Source organism: Bemisia tabaci, chromosome 2, assembly GCF_918797505.1.
Source record: "Bemisia tabaci chromosome 2, PGI_BMITA_v3".
Lineage (NCBI taxonomy): Eukaryota > Metazoa > Arthropoda > Insecta > Hemiptera > Aleyrodidae > Bemisia > Bemisia tabaci.
Genome location: NC_092794.1, coordinates 8,036,134 through 8,056,426, shown reverse-complemented (window position 1 = coordinate 8,056,426; position 20,293 = coordinate 8,036,134). Strand labels below are relative to the sequence as shown.

The 20,293-nt window shown below is 39.8% G+C and overlaps 1 protein-coding gene across 2 annotated transcripts in view; it reads left to right on the top strand.

The window, feature by feature from the left end:
• The first annotated feature begins 567 nt into the window (after window positions 1–567).
• The window catches only part of shd (cytochrome P450 family 24 subfamily A member shade), a 32,251-nt gene continuing 12,525 nt past the window's right edge, over window positions 568–20,293 (top strand). The window contains exons 1-5 of one of the 2 annotated variants that reach the window (XM_072296643.1): window positions 568–1,116; window positions 8,396–8,535; window positions 13,618–13,764; window positions 15,789–15,987; window positions 19,857–20,047. In XM_072296643.1, the coding sequence (XP_072152744.1) occupies window positions 8,397–8,535; window positions 13,618–13,764; window positions 15,789–15,987; window positions 19,857–20,047 (676 nt within the window). In that variant the 5' untranslated portion in view covers window positions 568–1,116; window position 8,396. The remainder of the gene's footprint in view (window positions 1,117–8,395; window positions 8,536–13,617; window positions 13,765–15,788; window positions 15,988–19,856; window positions 20,048–20,293) is intronic. The other variant, XM_019045218.2, reaches the window with a different exon arrangement.

Genomic DNA, 20,293 nt, shown 5'->3' with positions numbered 1-20,293 from the left:
CTAGTAGTGTCAACAGGGCTTTCCCAAAAAATGTGTTCAACACGAGTAAATGCGTCTTATGCACCCCTTTCCCGCTGGCACGTTCATTTGATGGTTTTTATTGAGTTTCAAAACGAATGAGAAGGGAGCGGCAAAATATAGGCGGCCCATGGGCGGCATCTAGGTGAATCCGGCCCTGGACCCTGGTGCGGCGCGAAGCGCACGTGCCGTCCACCGGCATCGCCGGCAGGTACCTTCCGTCTCATCCGTGGAGCTCTTCCTTCGCCGAGCGGTGGGGACGCCGCGACGCACGACGGCGACGCGACGGTGACGGAGAAACTGTTATAAAAGTCTTTTACCTGCCTCGGTATGCGGCGCCGCGACGAGCTGCTACGACTCGACGCGGCGTGTCATCACGTAGCTGCCCTCGCCCGATGCCGCTGATCCTCGATAGAAGATCGTTCGATCAGTTCAAGTATCTGGGCAGCGCTTACGGTCGCCTCATCTCCCAGGTCGTCGTCGTCGTCGCAGTGACGCAGCCCCCCCTCCCCCACCCCCCGCGCCGCGACCCCCTCGAATTCGGCTGTCGAACGCGGAACGCTCAGTGCTTTGACTCGACGCTCGACACGCGCAACTCCACGCCCGCTTGTTTTCGTTCCTGTTGTACGTACGTAGATTTTACGTTGTTCGCTCTGCTCCGCACACGCTTGCCAGTCGCTTTTCACTTGTTGTACGAGGATACTGCGCTATTTTCTCCACTCCGCACCACGCGCGAGTCTCTGTTGTCGTTTTTTGCAAAATCGAATCGAATCGTTTTTGCTCGCTCGCAAGTAGATTTTACGGTGTTTTTGCTTCTCTGCGCACATTCGCAAGTTTCGATTTTTGTTTGTTGTGCGTAGATCTTACGTTGTCTTCTCTACACACTCACGAGTCCCTGAATTCGCTTGTTGTGCGTTGATTTTACCGTGTTTTCGTTTGCCTCTCGATTGATAATCAGTGCAAGTTTCAAAGTGCTTCTCTCGTGGTTGCGATTAGATCGAACGGTACTACGATGTGATGTTTATGTGTCGCCACCCACGATACTCGACAGTCAAGCCTCGACGGAACCCTGGTGTTAAATGTTACGTCAATATTCAAGTGAGTCCCGGTTTTAATTCTATCTATATAAGTAATTCATTGCCAATATGATACGATAGATTGCATGGCTGGCACGAATGTGTCAATATTTCAGCAAGGGTACTTTCTCAGTCGAAACGCAGGGGGACTGAAGTCATTGGAGAGAGGCAAAATTTGATTGAGGGTGGCAAATTTACTAAAATTGCTCGATGCAGGCTCAAATTTGAAATGCGGAGGAGGGGGCTGAAAAACGGAGGGGGCATTTAACCCCCTCCCCCTCAGGCGTTATCAATTGATGCCCCTGTTTTACAGCAGCAGTGAAATTGGCGGTAAAGCTGTAATATTACCGGTCATACAATGGTAGAATCGAAGGAGGGATGAATACCCCCTCCCCTCGGGCACAGAATATGACAAGGAGCGCGACAAGACAGACAAAATGTGTAAAACGCTGTTTCGGGGGACGATACCAGAAATAATACTTTTCTCGTTAGGGTTGTGGAGACTTGATGCACCCAAGCAGCCATAGCTCTGATGTTGCCAGAAAATGTTGCTATGCAGAGCACATACATAAAAGCCGCTTTCGTAGCGCTTTTTGGCGCTCTGCGACACCCAGCTGCCAAAGTCCCCTATTCTCTCATAGCCTCTCAGGTAGTTTTCCTTCCTTCAAACCCCTCGGCGCCACCCTTTCACTGGACGTCCTCTTCGTCTCCTCCCAGGAGGAATCCAATCCGAAGAAGTGACTTCACTTCTTCGGCAGCCTTCCCTCTCGTCCTCCAGGATCATCGAAGAGTGACTCACTTCTCGCAGCCTCCTCTTCGTCTCCTCCCAGGAGGAATCCAATCCGAAGAAGTGACTTCACTTCTTCGGCAGCCTTCCTTCCGTCATCCTGTTATGCAGTATTTCTTTGAAAATTAAAGGTAAAAACCGTTGAGACACTGGCTTATTAGATGTTTTGATGCGGCCGGAGTTGTATGGGCGACAAGGCTTATCGCAAAATATAGTTACGCCCTCATGACAGGAGAGCGACGAATTGAGACAACGTGCTCTAAAATCAGTGGTGTGGTGTGCTATGCGATATATAGATTGATAGATCGATGTAAGGATCGATGAAAAAGGTGTTTGCAACGAACAGTTTAACAATCGATTCTTTATCATAGCTGCAAATGGGGAAATATCGATAATCGATCACTCACGCCTTGCCACTGTAGGAAATGTGTGCTGAAATATAAAGGAATACGTTTTAAAAATCTCCTGGAGAAGGGCTTCAGAACCTAAAAAATCGAAACACCCTCTGTCCATACTGCCGTGCTAAGGAAGAACGCCGTATGAACATTCGAATGTTGCTAAATTTCCTTCGATAAAATCTCCATTTCCGAGGAAACTCATGAATAATTTCCCTCAAAATTTTCAGGACTTTTCGGTTGAATTTGGAACAAAATTATCTGAAAATTGGAAGAAAAATATTCCTAAGTTGACCAGGAAATTTGTGTATTATCAACGGAAATTTGGCAACGCTTAAAGGTTTATACGGCGTTTTTCTTTAGAACGGCATCGTAGATGACTGTAGTTTTTGACAAAGAGCGGTTATTTTCTGAGCAAGCTCGATACATTTTTTATAGAGGTTGTTTGTATCGATGAAAAATGTAAAAATATGGGAGATAACCAACGTCACATCTCACTCCGTCGGGCAGATAACAAGAGAAAGGGCCTCAAGGGAGGGGAGTGGGATGTCAGAGGTCGTGGGTGACTGTGTCCATCTGTAGGGAAGTCGGATCCCCAAATTCCACCCGACTCGGGGTGAAGAAAAGAAGATTAATGCTTTTTTTTTCCTAAATCGTCGAGACTAGAATTAATATAGTGATATTTCTCGTCGTGCATTGCATAATGGAAGCGTTATGCAGAAAGGAACCAAGCCACATCAGCTATTGCCACATTTCATTCGGCAATTCAATTTTTTACATGAGAACGCACTGGAAAAAAAAAAAAAAAAAACACATTGGATCTAGATTCCAGACTCTTGAAAACATTGACAAGAAAAAATACTCTTGATTCAATCGGATTTTTGCTTGAATCAAAACGAAATCCGCTTAAATTAAGAGGCTTAGTTCTTGATTTCAGCTAGATTCTGATTGAATCAAGAGTACTTTTTCTTCTCGATATTTTTAAGAGTCTGGACTCTAGATCCAATGTTTTTTTTCCAGTGCGGTTATACGGATTTTTGTGCCAATTTCAGTGAATTTTCTGCTCAGTACGAAGCAACTTCCTTAAAATTTTCGAAGGAATCCGCACAAACATTCTATTGTAAAATAAGAAATTGCTCATTTAAATTTGGCAATAGCTGATGAGGCCTGGTTCCTTTCTGCCTAAAGCGGTTCAATTGGACTGCATTTTGCAATTTGGAACTATAAATTCTGGCTCATCTGAAGAAACACTTATGTGCATGGGGAAACTAATGGCACATACGTTGTTTTTAAACCGGGCCAGACTTTATAGTTCCAAATTGCAAAATGCAGTCCAATTATTCGTCAGAAAACGTGACCGTTCACGGGGAAGGGTATCCTAACCGATAAACATATTTTTCTAGGGAGTTACTCTGTGTCAAGTCGTGTCGATAAATCGGACTTAGAGTTTTCGACGAAGAACGGGATTATAGTATCGGGATTATAGTATCCCAAAAAGTGGTATAGTTCGTCTCTAATGTAATAGCACGCGTGAGATTTCATTTTAATACGGAAACTAGACGCAGTCTACATTTCAGGAGGGGAATGACAGAACATTATATAATTCTTACCAATATATTTACCAGACTTTAGTGTGCCATAGCTTCACCTATGATTCTTCATTGCACCCATGAAATTATACCCTTTTTTTGTATTTAGGCTCGTGATGATACAGATTTCCTGTCGCATTCCGTTTTTTTCCATTTTTTAAGAGGTTTTAATTTTTCTTTGGTTAAAAATTTAAAAAATTAAGATTTAAATAAAAACTATAAATAAATTATTAATAATAAATTTAATAATTAATTTTATTGAAATTTCTGTATTTTTATTTTTTTTTCTAATAAAAAATTATTAATTTTATTTAGTCATTATAACTGAGTTTAATCTCTCTTGTAGGTAGGACTTATTTTTTAGAAGTTTAAGTTGTTTCCATATAAATTAGTCATCGTTTTTGCCTCAAATTCCGTGCCATTCATCAGAATTGCTCTTTAAAAATGTCGCACTTAAACATCTTAATTAGCTTTCCAAAAAGAAAAACGAAACAAAAAAATTTAAGGGAAGGACGACTAATTAAAGTGGATTTAAGGAATCTCTACGTATCGTGCGTGGATACTTAATTTTTTGCGATTTCGAGGGCCGGCAACGTTGTAATTCATTTAAATTATATATCTCCCGGAGAATCGACAATGTTATGATAATAATCAATAATGTTTTACTTCGGCAAAATAGGCAATGCTGGAATCAACTTAAGGTGTGAGAGAAGCAATCAAAACTTTAGTAAGTGTCCCATGTGACGGACGGATACTAAACGAATTTCAACATAACGCGTGGATGCAACTATTCGAGCTCCATGGATGTCCGTGTTGCATACGCACAAAAATGAAGGCGTTTTGACTTCAGACACCGATCGCCTCAGCAGCGGCGCTCAGTGAAGCGAGTCGATTAGAGGAGTTGGAAAATATGAGGAGTATGTGGAAACATTGAAAGCTCGTGTTGTTGTTAATACGGAACGTAGAAGCTTTTTTTTTAGTGGTTTCATTGATTTTTCTCGTAAAATTACCTCAAGGAGCACCCCATACACTTGTATAAAAAAGAAAACATTCACTTAACATTTCATGTCAGATCTCTCTGGAAGGCTCTTCTCATTGGCGGATTTGACAGGGGCGAAGTTATAGGACCGTTCATAAATTATGACACTTTAAAGTTTGAAATTTAGGTCCGTTTTCACTCCTTCCCTAAGCATTGTTGTCAGAAAGTGCTGAAAAATATGCACTTTTCTCTTTTAAAACCTGTGTAGAATATCGACGGTGGAACATTCAGACCACGTATCTCGTTTGCGGTGTTTAAAAATATCGTCTCCCATTTTATTTTTTTGAGGAAGAACAAATCAGTATCATTGCTTGAAATTTTTGAAGAGTTTTCCTCATACAAACAAGAAAAAACATGAAAGTTTTCAAAAATTGACGTTGAGTAGTTTTCCATTTAAAAAGTAAAGTATGACAGGAAGTCTACAACGTCGCAAAACGAGGAACGTGGTCTCGTAGTTTCACCGTTGAATGTATGTGTCGAAGGCAAATAGTCAAATCAGGCATTTTGTTAAATGCCTCGGCAAATATAGTTAAATATTCTTACTTCGGCTGAAATTCTAATTATTTTGCTGACTGTAGACAAAAGAATGCTCTGATCATGTGGAAATGAATTCCCTTTAAAAACTTGTTCCATACGATTATAAATACGTTTTTTTCAAATCCTTGAATCAAATTTATCTCAAAACATCAGCATTTCGTAAAAAAAAAAAGTTTTCAAAATTTGGGCGTTGAAAAATTATGAGGAGCATTTCTGAACGGGAAATAAAATGTACTTTGACGGACTTTTAGTCTCAAAATATTGAAAATTTGAGAGGTATTTGTGATTACATAAAAAACCGCGTAAACATTGAAAATTTGAGTATCTGCCTAGGCATTTGGTAAAATGCCCGATTTGACTATTTGCCTCCGACATATGTTTTATCGCAAAACCTGGCAACATTGATCGCCACCCACTGCGCCGGTTGAGCTCTCCTTAAACATTACAAACTTATTACGTTACGTTCATTCATTGCATCATACATTACAGTCCATTCATGAGACAGAAGTTTTTTTTTTCTTCTTCTTTTTATCATCAGCGTGGAAGGTGTTTTTTGCGGAAACTTGAAGCAAGGATTTTTCGACCTAATTTGGTAAATAATGTTGTCCTTTCGAGAAATATGCCTTCGGCAACTAGGGTCAGTTTTTCTGTGAAGTCACATTTGATCTCAAATTTTGATAACTATCCTGCCCTCAATCCTTGATCCGCCTTGCTGCGTAGGCAATCTGACACATGTCAACGCATATAAGGCGACCCGCTGAGAGCGAGAATAAGTCAATCAACTCCTCCTGCCAGTGGCGTGGCGTGCTTTGCGATATATCGATTGATCTGCCATTTAAACCTGTGGAAAAGGATCGATTATCAGGGTGTTCGCAACGAACACTTTAATAATCGATTCTTCACCATAGCTTCAAATGAGGAAATATCGATAAATATCGAAGCACGCCACGCCACTGCCTCCTGCTTGTTTTTGCTCCCAGCGGGCAACCTTCAATTCGTATTTATCGATTTGAAGAGCGTGTTTTATCGTACGCGATAAACACCCATTCAAGGTGGAGCCATTGACATTATTCGATCTACTGATGACACCTTTTTATAATTTTAAATTATATATCTAAGAGTGAATTTAAATTACCTACTGAACGGCGTCATTTTTATCACAAGACGATGCTAATGTGTATTAACCATGACTGCAAATTCAATGTGAACGTATTTATGCCAAGAGGAACTATGTCTCACGCGGTGTCGAGGCGTGAATGATCGATAATCGATATTTCCCCATTTTAAGCTTTAGTAGCATATCGATTATTTAGGTGTTGGTTGCGAACGCCCTATTTATCGATCCTTTTCCATAGGTTTAAATGGCAGATCAATCGATATATCGCAAAGCGCGCCACGCCACTGGTCTCACGCAAACCCTATGCATGTAGTTCCTTTCAGCATAAATACGACCATATAATCGACGGTGAAACTTCCAAACCACGTATGTCGTTTGCGCTGTTTAAAAATCTCCGTTCCCATTTTTCTTTTTTTTCTGAAAGCGAATCAACATTATTTTGGGAATTTTTCACAGAATTTTCTTCGCTTATACCAGAAAAATCGCAGAAATTTTAAAGTCTGAACGCTGAGTAGTTTTTCTTTTAAAAAATAAAGTATGACAGTAAGTCTGCACTGTCGCAAACCGAGATACGCGATTTGGGAGTTTCACAGTCGAATATTTGCCATAACCATGATTATGGCATGATATGGCACATGGCATATGCCATATTATAATTTTGAATTTATAATTATTATGAAAGAGTCACCAGCATATATTCGCTAAAATCATCAGTCGGTAATTAAAGTTCGTCCTCCAGTCATAAAACCTTTTGGTATGAGAAAGTCACAGTCACAGAAAAGTCACAGAAAGTCAAATTAGCTTGATGCACTGATAATTACCTGCATCCTGTAGAGATAATAATCTTCTTCCTTCAGATTTTAAGACGCCATTGTAGCATTTGAGGAGGAATAAATTCAAAAGTCTTACTTCGGCAGCAAAACTACGAAAAATGCATGCCGGTTTGCGGCATTGCAGTTTTCCCGATCCATTTCAATTTTGCGACCCTACCCAAGAGTACTGATCGCGATAAGTTGCGATTTGATCGGATAATGAATTGCGATTTTATCGACGTCGATTTATTGCAATACTATCGGATAAAAAATTGCGATTTCATCGCATAAATTTGCTGTAAAATCGCGATTTTATCGCCGGCGATTCATCACAATATTATCAAACAAACAATTGGATTGCGTTTTGCAAAAAGGAACCAAGAGGATTGCAATGTTGCTAAGATTGTGCAACTTCTTTTGTCCTGGAAGAAAAGTCTGATCATCTATAAACAGTTTTTATTTTACACCCTAAAAACTGCAAATTAAAGAAAAAAATCGCCACTAAATTTCATATTTTTGCACAGGTAATTTCAGTACTTTTATTGCGAAGGATGGATTTGCACTAGTCTTAGCAACATTGCAATGCTCTTGGTTCCCTTTGGCAAAATGCAGTCCAGTTATGTGAAAAATTGGGTTACAATTTCAATTTTATAGATCCTAGCGATTTTATCGTCAAAAAATCGTAACATAATTTCTAAAAATCACGATTTTTCGTTGAAAAATGCTATGTGGGTTTTAGCACCGGGAAACAAGGAGATTTTTTCACAACTTTTCTACTGACATATTTTCAATGCCACCGCGGTTTCGATACATCTCAGAGACAGTTAAGTTACAAATCGATGGTATTACTGCAAAAACGCGTGTCTCATCTGAGGTGTTTCAAAATCTCTGTCCCCAATTTATTTCTTCGAGTCCAGGCTATCTTCCGGCTGTCTCGACTGAGGGTGGGAAGATTAAAAAATGCTCCAAAATAAATGAATTAGGAATAGTTTTTAATCAAATTTTATCTGTTTCTGTTCTTTTAGAATGTTGCTGCCGGGAGAGAGGATGGGTTGGACCCTGACTGACTTATCTCTGGTCCTGCTCGTAGCAGTCATTCTCATTATCGCCGAGTACAAATCCTGGTCAAGCCATTGGTCTTTTATCAACATTTACCGGATATTAGGTAAGTTTCAAGCTCCGTTCACATCATGAACGTGCCGCACAGTAGATCGAGTCAATTAGAGAGGTCGGACAAGAAATGTTTTACCAAAACTGAAAATTTTGATGCTTATTTCGTCACATTTTAAATTTTAAAGGGTGCCTCTGAAAGAGACTTTCACGAGAAAACCGATGAAACCACTTTTAAAACCTCAAATTTTTGTACAAACGGATCTATAAGCGTTTAGTTTCTAAATTTTGTCCGACCTCTCCCATCGACTTGATCCACTGTGCGCCGCACTGAACGAGGCTCAAGGGAAATGAGTCGAGGTGTCAAGAGACTGTATTGCCGTGCTAAGGAAAAACGCCGTATGAACAGTCGAGAGTTGCCAAATTTCCTTCAATGTATAGTTTATTTGGAGAATAATGACAATTTTCTCTTGAAATGGTCGAACAATTTAGACCTGATTGCGAAGAAACTCTCTGATAAATTGGAGGACAAAATGAGGGGCTTGGAGGACAAGACCCTGGTAAAAATTGGCAGTAGAATCTGTGTTCCAAAATACCATAGACCTACGGCCGGCTGTAAGATTTCCAATAGCTTCTACAGGAGGCTACACAATTTCTTATAGCCTTTTATAGCCGATGGCGATTAAGCAACAGCCAGGCGATAATGTGTATACTAAACGTCACTAATTACGGATGCTAAGACTTAGTGAGTTTTTGGACCACTGCTCTCTTTTTGGGCCGTAGTATCTTGATTTATTTTGCGAGGAAAGCTCCGTACTTTTGATGGATGCATGCCATTCCTAATAAATTAGAGCGCCTTCAGTTTCGTATGATACTGTGCAATACCTCTGGTGTGAAGTAGTTGCTTCAAGCGCCGTGGCACGCTGCGGTGTGGCAGGCGGGCAGTCAGCGCGAAACGCGCATTGGCGCCTACAAACCTAACAGGGATACTTCACGCATTGCGCAAAGCGTGAAGTATCCCTGTTAGGTTTGTAGGCGCCAGTGCGTCGCCGCTCCGTTTTGTGTTAGGCTCTAGGTAATATTTAATCTGGCGGAGTCAGCGTTAGTCAACTCATGATTTTTAAATGTTTGCACATCCTGTATGGATTATTCTCGTTTTAATTGATGAAAAAAATATGTATTAAAGGAAAATATAACGTGTGTTTTGTAAATATTAAGGTGGTTCCGTATCAAACTCAATGATTTCCAAAGCACACGAATTTCTACACAATTTCTTATAGCCTTTTATAATCGATGGCGAAAAAGCAACAGCCAGGCGATAAAGCGTGAAGCCCGGCGATAGGAACTATAGCCCGGCTGCATAATTTTTTATCGCTTCGTATAGCCCGGCCGTATGATTTTCTCCGCATTCTACAGCCAGCTATATGATTTTCTGTAGCCTTCTTTAGCCGGCTAAAAGAATTCCTATGGTATTTTGAAACGCAGCTCTTATCGCCAATTTTTACCACGGGACGTATGAGTGCAGTTTTTGAAAAAAAAAAATGAAATATAATTGATTTTAAGTAAAACTTTTCCTAATGCATATCTGTGAAAAATTCGCTTCCAAATTCCAATTTTAAAGCATCATAAAGTCAGTTTGAACTTTCTTTCCACCATAAGGATCCATACAATTTCGAAACTTCAGATATTATTTTTCGAATTATGAAAAACCGCACTTGACTTCCAAGCCCCTCAAATATCCACGGATCTCTCTGAAAATTTGTATTAAAACAGAGGGAATTTGTCAACGTCCGAAGGCTCATGCTGCGTTTTTCCTTAGCTCGCGGCAGCACAGTTCCATAGATAGTGCCTGAATTGAGCCGCGCGGTAGATTTACGCGATTGCGTGCGAGGCGTTAAAATCTGCTCGTTGTCGCAGACGCTGATGACATGATTTAGGGATCCTAGGGATTTTTTTTACAGATAATCCTCTAATCGTAGTTGTAAGCAGGACCAGCCTCCTAATCTTGAATGCTTGCATGCGGATAGAGAAATTCCCAAGTAGCGCAGTTTGCGGTAAATTGAAATTACATGGTGAAATTTTTGCAGTTGCATCGGATATTGGGTTAAAGAGTGTTGCGTATGTTGCCTATCCACTAATTGAAGGGGCTCCTACATTCATTTACACGTCGCATCGCTTCTTTTTTGCACTTACTGCTGTCCTCGCTATCAGGGCAGATTAACTTTGACAATCAACGAAGATTATTATTTTGCTTGCACTAGTGAAATACAACCTGAAGTAGAAAACCTCTCGCCTCCGCAAGTACCACAGTGAGGAAAGTTTTGTATAGTTTCCCTTGAAATTTCCAGATATTTTAGATTAAATCGCGTACAAAATTGCCTAAAATTTTTAAAAAAGAATATTGGCAATTTTCCCGGTTTTCACTCTTCTTGAAGGAAAGCTGGCGACATCTGGAGGCTCATGCGGCGTTTTTCCTTAGCACGGCACCATAGTAACTCCATCCCACATTCCTACTCTCAATACTTTATCGGAAAATGAATGTCGATCATCCTTCTAAAGGTGCTTGTGAGAAATTATTGCGCACGTAATTTTTGTTTCCGAATATTGTTTGTCCCTTGAATGCGACCCCTTCCAAGCGAACCCCCAAGTGTAATCATATCACGGTGCACAGTGGATTGAGTCAATCAAAGAAGTCTGGCATGAAATTTCTGACTAAAACCGCAAATTTTGATGTTTATTTCGTCACCTTTCAAGTTTTAAGGGATGTTTCTGGGAGAAAATTTTACAAGAAAACCAATGGAACCGATTTTGGAACCCTAAAGTGTGTATGAACGTAGTTATAAGCCTTTAAAATTCCCTAATTTCGTCTGACCTCTCCTATTGACTCAATCCGCTGTGCGGTAGGTGAAATTTTTCTATCAGTCTCAACGAATCTCCACACCGGGTAGTGATTTGTTCCTGCGCGAGCAGTGGGATACTTGAATGAGTGACTGTTATCGTGAACTCGGTGACACTTGCTTTTAAAATTATTGTTTCATAAAAGTGGAATTATTCTGCATTCGACGTGTGTTTGAAGTCTACATGCTCCATTGAGCCGTGCTCGCACTTCACCAATACGTTTTGTTAAAACTCGTGAGGTACTTTTACTGAAATTTGGCAACACCGGATTTCCTCCATTTAAACTTATGTCAAATTATCGATTCTTGCCCCTTCAAGAATCGATACATTTCCACAGGTTTAAATGGGGGAAAAAACAATGTTGCCGACTTGCTGGATTCGCGAATGACTACTTGTGAATCCGTGCGTTTCAATTTGTGGAAATCTTTGGTGACATAATTGTAGACATACTATGACATCTTTTTGATCCATCAAAATAAAGCATCGACCACCGGTAGCAACGAATGTTGAAATAACTTTTGAAAAAAACTCGTCGTTTTTAAAAAGACAACTCATAAAAAACGATTAAAAATGTTTGTTTCAGAAGCCTTTTTTCGACATTTTATAAGTAAAATTTAAGTAAGAACGCGTGTTTAAAAACCTCAAAATATGAACTGTACATGGATTGGTAGGAGAAACGGGGAAAACATGAAAACGTTTGAAAAAAGTGTCAAAAATTCTTAGACAAATATTTATTTTTTGCAGGGACTTTTTAAGTAAATTTCACGAAGAGTTAATTTTACTGAAATTGAAAAAATAATCACAGGGCGTTTCTTAAAACAAAAATTCTAACCGTTCTCTTAAAATTTTTTTTAAAAATATCTTTGAAGGTTATTGCTACAAGACGATGCGAATAAACCGGGAATCATTGCGCTTGGAGTCGCTAAAAATCCGCACGGTTGATTTCACGCACGGACAACTTTGCGCCACTCGCCTTCTGTGGAGCCGTAGCTTGAAACGGTGGCGATTACACTTCTCGTTTTTTTCTCTTTTTTTCTAATCGTTATTTTTTTAGGCTGTATCGAAAGGCAGTCGGCGTGTGGCAAAGCGCACGGTGGGTCAAACGGGTTCGCTTGAAGATATAGAATAAAGAATGAACGAATTTTATTTCTTACGCGAGCGAATTTGAAAGTCGCGCTGAAAAAAAATGGCTGGAAACCTGGTGGGGATCATTAATAAATACGTAAGGCTGGATTTTAGAAATTTTGAATTTGAATCAATGCTCGTTTCATCAATGAAGCATCGTTTAAAACCCGAACACTTTCCTCGTATACTGCCGTGCTAAGGAAGAACGGCGTATGAACATTTGAGAGTTGCAAAATTTCCTCCGATAAAATGTTTATTTTTGAGGAAAGTCATGCATATTTTTCCTTTAAATTTTCAGAATCTTTAGGTAAAATTGCGAACAAAATTACCTGAAAATTGGGAGAAAAATTTGCATAAGTTTACCAGGAAATTCGCGTTTTATGAAAGAAAATTTGGTAACGCCTGAAGGTTTATACGGCGTTTTTCCTTAACACGAGAGTATACTGCAATTTTACCGGAACGTTACTAAAAACTAGTTTTGATGCAGTAGTGTGGCGTGAATTGCGATGTATCGATTGTTATGCCATTTAAAACTATGGTAAAGAATCGATTATTAAGGTGTTCGCTGCGAACACTCTGTCTATCGATCTTTTTCATCAGTTTAAATGGCAGATAAATCGATATATCGCAAAGCACGCCACGCCATTGTTTTGAAGGTAAGTTGGAAATGAAGCATGGGAATGGAGAGCTTACCCGTCTATGATTGGTATATGAAGATTTGTGTTCCTTTTAAGATTCAATTTGTATGACGATAATATGCCCCCATTAAAATTGGATCACTTAGGGGCTGAAAGAGCCCCCACGTCCCATAGCTTTAACCGGTGAAATTCCGGTAGAAATGAAGTTTTTAGGTTTTAACTAATGCCTCGTTTCCGAAACTAGTTTCGACTGAAAAACCCGATGGAACTAACATTTCCGATTTTTCACTGGTGACCTGTCGTCAACACTAGTTTTAAATGAAATTGTCCGTAAAACCCCAGAATGACAAGCTTCAGGATTCTACTTACAGACCTAGTTAAAACTAGTATTTTTCATGGTTTTTTTGTACGGTCTTTTTACATTTCTGATATTTCTCACCCAAGCACCGATTTCTTTCTTTTCATTTAACTCGTAGGTAAAGGAACAAAAGTTCTGAAGGAGCCGAAAACTATAAAGGATGTTCCAGGACCCGTCGCTCTCCCAGTTTTCGGCACTCGATGGTTGTATTCCGTGGGAGGATATAAAATGAACAAAATTCACGAGCTGTATGCAGGTGAGGTTGGTGAGGTGTCTGAATATCCCATTCAGTAGTTACTATCATTAAAGCCTAATCGTAGAATAATTGGACGTATTGTGAACTGAGTGCATCAAGACATGAGCCCTGAGACCCATAAGAATATATGTGTAACAGGGCTCACGTCATAATGCACATAGTTCCGTTTGGCAGAAATACGTTCAATTTATAGTGCAATGCTTCCAAAATTATCCACTCATATTTGGACGTACTGATTCCAAACGGAACCAGAGACAGGTGGGAAAGAGACGGAGTGCTTGGGCCGTGAGAATAAATGGGAATTATAAAGCGCCAGTGACGTCAGCGGCGACGACTTCGAGCTCCCTTTTACTCATGAGCCCTGTCTACAATGCTCTTGTTATATGCCCACGACTCATGAGTTAGCATACAGTTGGCGCTTATTGTTAGTTCTGTTTAATGTAATGTGAAATCCCGCTTTTCCATTTTCCCAAATGGAGTCAGGCCTACTATTGCATTGTTGTTTATCCAGCTTTCTATAGAGCACACCCCACCTTTCCCACTCGTCTATAATTCCGTTTCGCATAAATACGTCCTTTTGAGACTTTCGAGGTATTGTGTGAAATCAATCAATCATATTTTAAATTCTCGACCACGCACTGCGTTAATGGACTGCATGCTATTCCGCAAGGTTCACCGTTAGTATTTAACGGTATGGCGAGATGGATCCGTCACTCACAGTGTTGAGCCAGTTTGCCAGTTCGGACTCCCTGAGAGCGTGTGCGGAGCCACGGTGGGAACAGCTCATTTATAATTACATATCGCTGAAAGTTGGATTGAAAAAAGGGGGGAAAACGTTTGTACCGATAAAAGCAACTTCCATTCTTCAACTTTGAGCAGAAGAATTCCGGTTGTTTCAGATGAAAATTCCAGTTATTTTACCAGGAACTAGGGGGCTATGCCCTCTGGCCGCTACGCGGCCCAACCCCCACAGGGCGCTTCGCGCTCATAGGCCCGCTTTAAAAAAAGAACGACCAAAAAATGAAAAGATTTTCATACTCGACTCTCATTTGTCCGATCTCCCTCTGGCCAGGAGCGATTGAACCAATAAGAATCGAATAAAAAAATCGGCATTTATTTCAAACTTCCCGCAAAGACTGAAACGAAACGGAACAAAGCGTTCCATCGCTGTTGGATAGTCTGTGCTAAAGGAGCATACCTTCTATTCACCTACCTTACCCTACTAACAGACCAAGATTCTGCATTTCCCGCTTATTTTAATTTTCCGCTAAATTTGAAATTCCCGCCATTTTTCATTGGTTGGAATTTCAAAATTTTGCCCCCCTTTCTAAGCTTTTTGGTCTTCTCCAATATAAAAAAATCCTGGGTCCTATTTTCAAATTCTGATTAGAGCGGGATCATCTAGGGCCTATCGCCTATCGATTACCTCAAAAATCATGGAACGCTCAAACGAAATAAATTTACATTGTTTAAATGGGAAAATTCGCAACTTTACCATGTAATATAAAAAAACCTGGGTCATATTTTGAAAATTTGAAGAGAACGGGCTCATCTAGAGACACTTGCCCGTCGATATGCGCAAAAATCATGAAAATCGGCCAGGCAGAACGCTGGAACTTAGCGTTACCAGTTATGCAAAATCAGGAGGCCTTGGAGCTTATAGTATAGATAGATGAAAGGTCCAGTTTTTTTAGACAAAAATGGATTCCTGACAGATATCTCAGATATTTTGTGGAAAAATCTCTACAGCTTACGTCGAAGACTCGAAGTGCTTGAAGTTTTTGATTTGGATATCTTCGGTAATGTCAATTTTTTTTAAAAATTAACCAACAGTTTTTCTTAATATTTTCTCTAAAATGTGTTTTCTTATTCAGAATATATTTCATCAATATCCTCGATAAGGTCGAGGATAATCGCTTAGATTTTGAAGATCCTTGCGATTTTACCGCCAATAAAATCGCACTATATAGCGATTTTTCCGTGGAAAAATGCTACTTGGTCAAGCCCTACTAACTCAGCCTTTTTTCCCCCAGACCTTTTCAGAAAATACGGGGAGACCGTCCGAGAGGAGGCGTTGTGGAACTTCCCAGTGATCAACATCAGGAACCGCGATGACATCGAAAGAGTGCTGAAACAGTCGAGCAAGTTCCCCATCCGCCCGCCGAACGAAGTGACTTCCTACTACCGTAGAACTAGGCCCGATAAATATACAAACCTAGGACTGGTCAACGAGTGAGTAATCATTTTGTCACTTTAAATGAAACGATGCGATGGGCCAATGGACGAGCTTTAAATTGATGCATTTCATGACACGTTTCCTCTTCAAACTCACGCGTCGTGAGGGACGCACTCGACGAAATCTTCCGCACATCGATCCCTCTTCTCATACTTGCGCAGTGGCGTCTTCTGACTGAAATTTTCCAGGAGGCAGAATGGAGAATTTGTACAAAATACACTGAAAAAAAAAATCTCGGTGTATTTTACTAAGAAAAGGATAAAATTACCAAGAATTCAGGGTTCTATTTGATCCCAGTTTTTTCTTGGTAAAATTACCATTTATGGAATTGGTAATTTTACCGAGAAATCTCGGTAAAAATTATTAACTTTCTAGGTAATTTTACTGGACCTTGGTAAAAACGCCACCATTTTGTATCGACTGTGGTAAAATTACCGAGATAAAATGGCAAAGTTACCGGAAATTTATTACCAATAAAAGTGGTATTCTTACCTGAAAAAAACAGTAAAAATACTGGTTTTTAGGTAAGCTCACCAGTCTGTCTTGGTAAAATTACCAATAATTGGTAAAAAAAGTGAGATGGTAAAGGTACCAGCGGACCTTGGTAAAAACGCCGAGAATTTTTGTTCAGTGTAATAGAATCAGGACGTGCGAAAACAGCTAATGTCCATTTTTCCAGTCTTCAGATTTTTTGAGTTGATAATACTTTTTGGCGTTGGATGCAAACACGTAAGTGGCTTCAATACTCATCTTCGGTTTACCTCAATCCCAGATGAGTCCTTTCATAACTTTTATGGTTGCATCAACTCTTTAAAAGTATTATCAATTCAAAAAATCTGAAGACTGGAAAAATGGACATTAGCGGTTCTCGCACGTCCTGATTCAATTGTATTCCTTCATCCCAGAGTGCTCAATGAGCTGAGTTCGCAGTTTTTTTCATAGTAAAGTAAGTCTGAATGCATATTCTGTGAAAAATTCGCTCCCAAATTCCGATTTTTAAGCATAAAAAGTCAGTTTGAATTTTCTCTCCGCCATAAGGATCCATGTACTTTCGAAAATTCGAACAAATATTTCTTAAATACATTAGCAAAAAGTGCACTTATACGCCTTGTCCTCCTGATTTCAACACATGTATCGAAGCAGATTCGGTTATTTTGTCATATTTTCTTTGATAATAATTGTTCATTTTAGAAACCAAGGATATCCTCGCGCACAATTTTCATAGCAGTTTCATTTTAAGCATAAAATTTACAAAATTTCGGACACCCGTAATTTGCCATTGGACTCTCATTTGAACGTAGGAAGTCTACCTGAATTGGGAAATGCGAGAAAATAAATTGATGGCCAAAGTACGAAACCACGTATCTCCATTGCGGTGTTTCAAAATTTCCGCTCCTATTTTTTTACTTTTTAGAGGAGAAAGAAGCCAACCTTATACCTTAAAATTTGTATTGAATATTCTGCTAACTCAACAGAAAAATCAAGGGAGTTTTCAAGAAATTACGATCACTTGTTTTCCTAGAAATTAAGTATAACAAGAAGTTTGCAACGTCACTAACGGAGATACGCGGTGTCACACTTTGGTCAAAAATATGTCTGGTAAAACTGCAGAAACTCATACCTCGGTTTGCGGCGTTGCTGACTTTCTGTCATAATTACTACATGGAAAACTGCTAAACGCCATTTCTTGACTTCCGTGATTTTTCTTTTCTGTAAGAATTTCAAGCCATATTGTTGGTTCGTTCTTCTTTAAAAAAAAATAAAAAAAATAAAAAAAAAAAAAAAACCCGCAAACGAGGTATCCACTTTTGCAGTTTCATAATCGATAAGTGGGATAGTTTAGGACTGCTAACATGTTAGAAAGAGCCGCATACAAAACTGAAGGATGACAGGGAGATCTACCGAGTGACAAGTGGATCAAAGAACGCGCAGAAACCACCCGCCGTTAAACGCATTCGGTCGGTAGGTTGGCGTTAAACGCATTTTAGCGCCTGCAAGACAGCATGAATACTTCTCGCATTGCGTCTAATGCCGAGCAGTTGGTCAGGCAGGTGGTATGAAGCGAATATTAGCGCCTACAAGACTGTGGGAATACTTCAAGCATTACGCGTACAACACGGTGCGCCGCGCCCTTCCAGATCTACCACCAGCGGTGCGATATACACAATATCCAACCAATGTTCAACGCGAGCCTGCAATCCTCAAAGGATCGTGGAGATTTTCCTACCTTCTGTTAACTTTCCCATACTAAAATTTCCCTCATTGCACCTCATCTACTGAGACGAGTTAGTTAGTTAGTTAGTTAATCAATTAAAATTAAAATTAGTCCTGAACCTACTTTCAAAATTTTATCCCAAAATCTAATGTTGTGGGTGCAAATACGAAGATTTAGGTTCTTAACTTAATGGAAGCAAGTTCTCCTGTCATGCAGTCTTCCAATATACATATAAATGGACTTCTCTCGTACCAATACTTCTAACTAACGGAGAAGGTATTTATGAAGGCCCTGAAAAAATCTGTTTGGCATAAAATTTTGCGTTAGTTTATGATTCCCGAGTAAGAAAAACTGTTCAACTATCCCTACTCACAGAAAAAAACTGCCGTATCAGCGCCGCACGGTTGAAATTAGACTTGTTAAGGGGGAATAAGCAGGTAGTTTCATAACTTCGGTGTCAAGCACACGTGTCATCGATCATTTTAAGAGTTGTTTTTGTACATTGGAGACCGTCTACGGGAAAATGACTTACTTCCTCACCCGGTCTAATTATAATGATCCATCAATGGCCACATAAAGGTAAGCCATTGGAACTGTGAATAGATGTGTGCTTGAACAACATGTTTTGAATTGTAAAGTCCGAACTCATTACTTCGCGATTTGATAATAATTTTTATTTGTATTCTTTTTTATTTATTTAATTTTACTCTCGTTTAAGTCAACGTTTTTGCAAAGAAACGCAGCTACATAATGAAAAAACTATCTCTTTTTTGAATTTTGCAGCATTTAGTTCTTGAAACGTAACATTTATTTAGAAAATCTTATAATTTCTCTCGTCCTCAAACAACTGTACGGCATTTAGAGTTGTCCCTTAGACGAATTTCAATGAATCTTATATTGGTGAAGACAAGGATTAACTGTCCTTTTGTTCATTAGAATTCCCCTCATTTAAAAAGAAGAAAAAGAACAGGAGGCCTTCAGCCTGAAAGTAAGGTCTCCGCAGGGAAAAAAAAGTCACTTAATGTGTCATTTATAACAGCCGCAGTCATACTCGTGCTTAATGGATGTGCTGGGCATGTTGCAGTCAAGAGTAATTGAAGGCGCTAATGCGTTCTCATATGCACTGTGGGCTTCCTCAGCGACTTGAGTAAGTTCTGAGATTTTTTTTAGAGGGCACAGATTTGATTTCAATTCAATTTGACAGGGGTACTTACCCCTAGAAAACCTAGGATAATAAAACCTGTCCTTGACCTTACATTTCGTAGCTCCTCTGTCGTGAGGGCGTATCTCAATTTCCGCATGAGTTCCAGAGAGTATAGGTTTATATGTAAAACAGGGCTCACATGGAATTGAGATACGCCTGTGTCCCACTATCAAAATACTCCATCAAAATGTCGAAGTCAAGTGCTGTGATTGGTCCAAGTCATCGAAGAAGCCAAATACAACACCTGACCTTGATATTTTGATGGTTAGCTTTGATAGTGTGACACAGGCTTTTGCGTCGGAGAAGTGACGATTTGAGGGCATTTTCCCCTACCTCCTCCGAGCATCTTGGTACTTATATTTATACGCTTTGGATATTTTCGCCTCTATGGTATTTTTTCTCGCGGAAATCACACATTATTTTTTAAAGCTGATTATGTTTTGCAGGCAAGGTCAAACGTGGCATGACCTGCGGACGAAACTGACTCCGGCTTTAACTAGCTCGAAGACTATGACACAGTTCTTACCTGAGCTGAACCAAGTGGCCGATGACTTCAATACCCTTATCACAAACTCCCGCGACGAAAACGGTGTCGTCCACAACTTCGAGGAGTATGCTAATCGCATGGGCCTTGAGAGTAAGTCCGCCCTGTGCTCGCCTAAGGTCTGATCTATCACCACTTATGACATTTTGACGTATTTATGCTGAAAGGAACTGGGAACTGTGTATGTACAAATGAATGCAATCAAAAGAAACCAGGGTTGCACATGTGGAATGATTTTAGTGAAATGTCTCATGGAATTTAAGAAACTGTGAAATTTATGAAACATACTTTCAAAGGCTAGAAATCGATTACCGAAGTACGAGAATGCGGTTTTCTAAT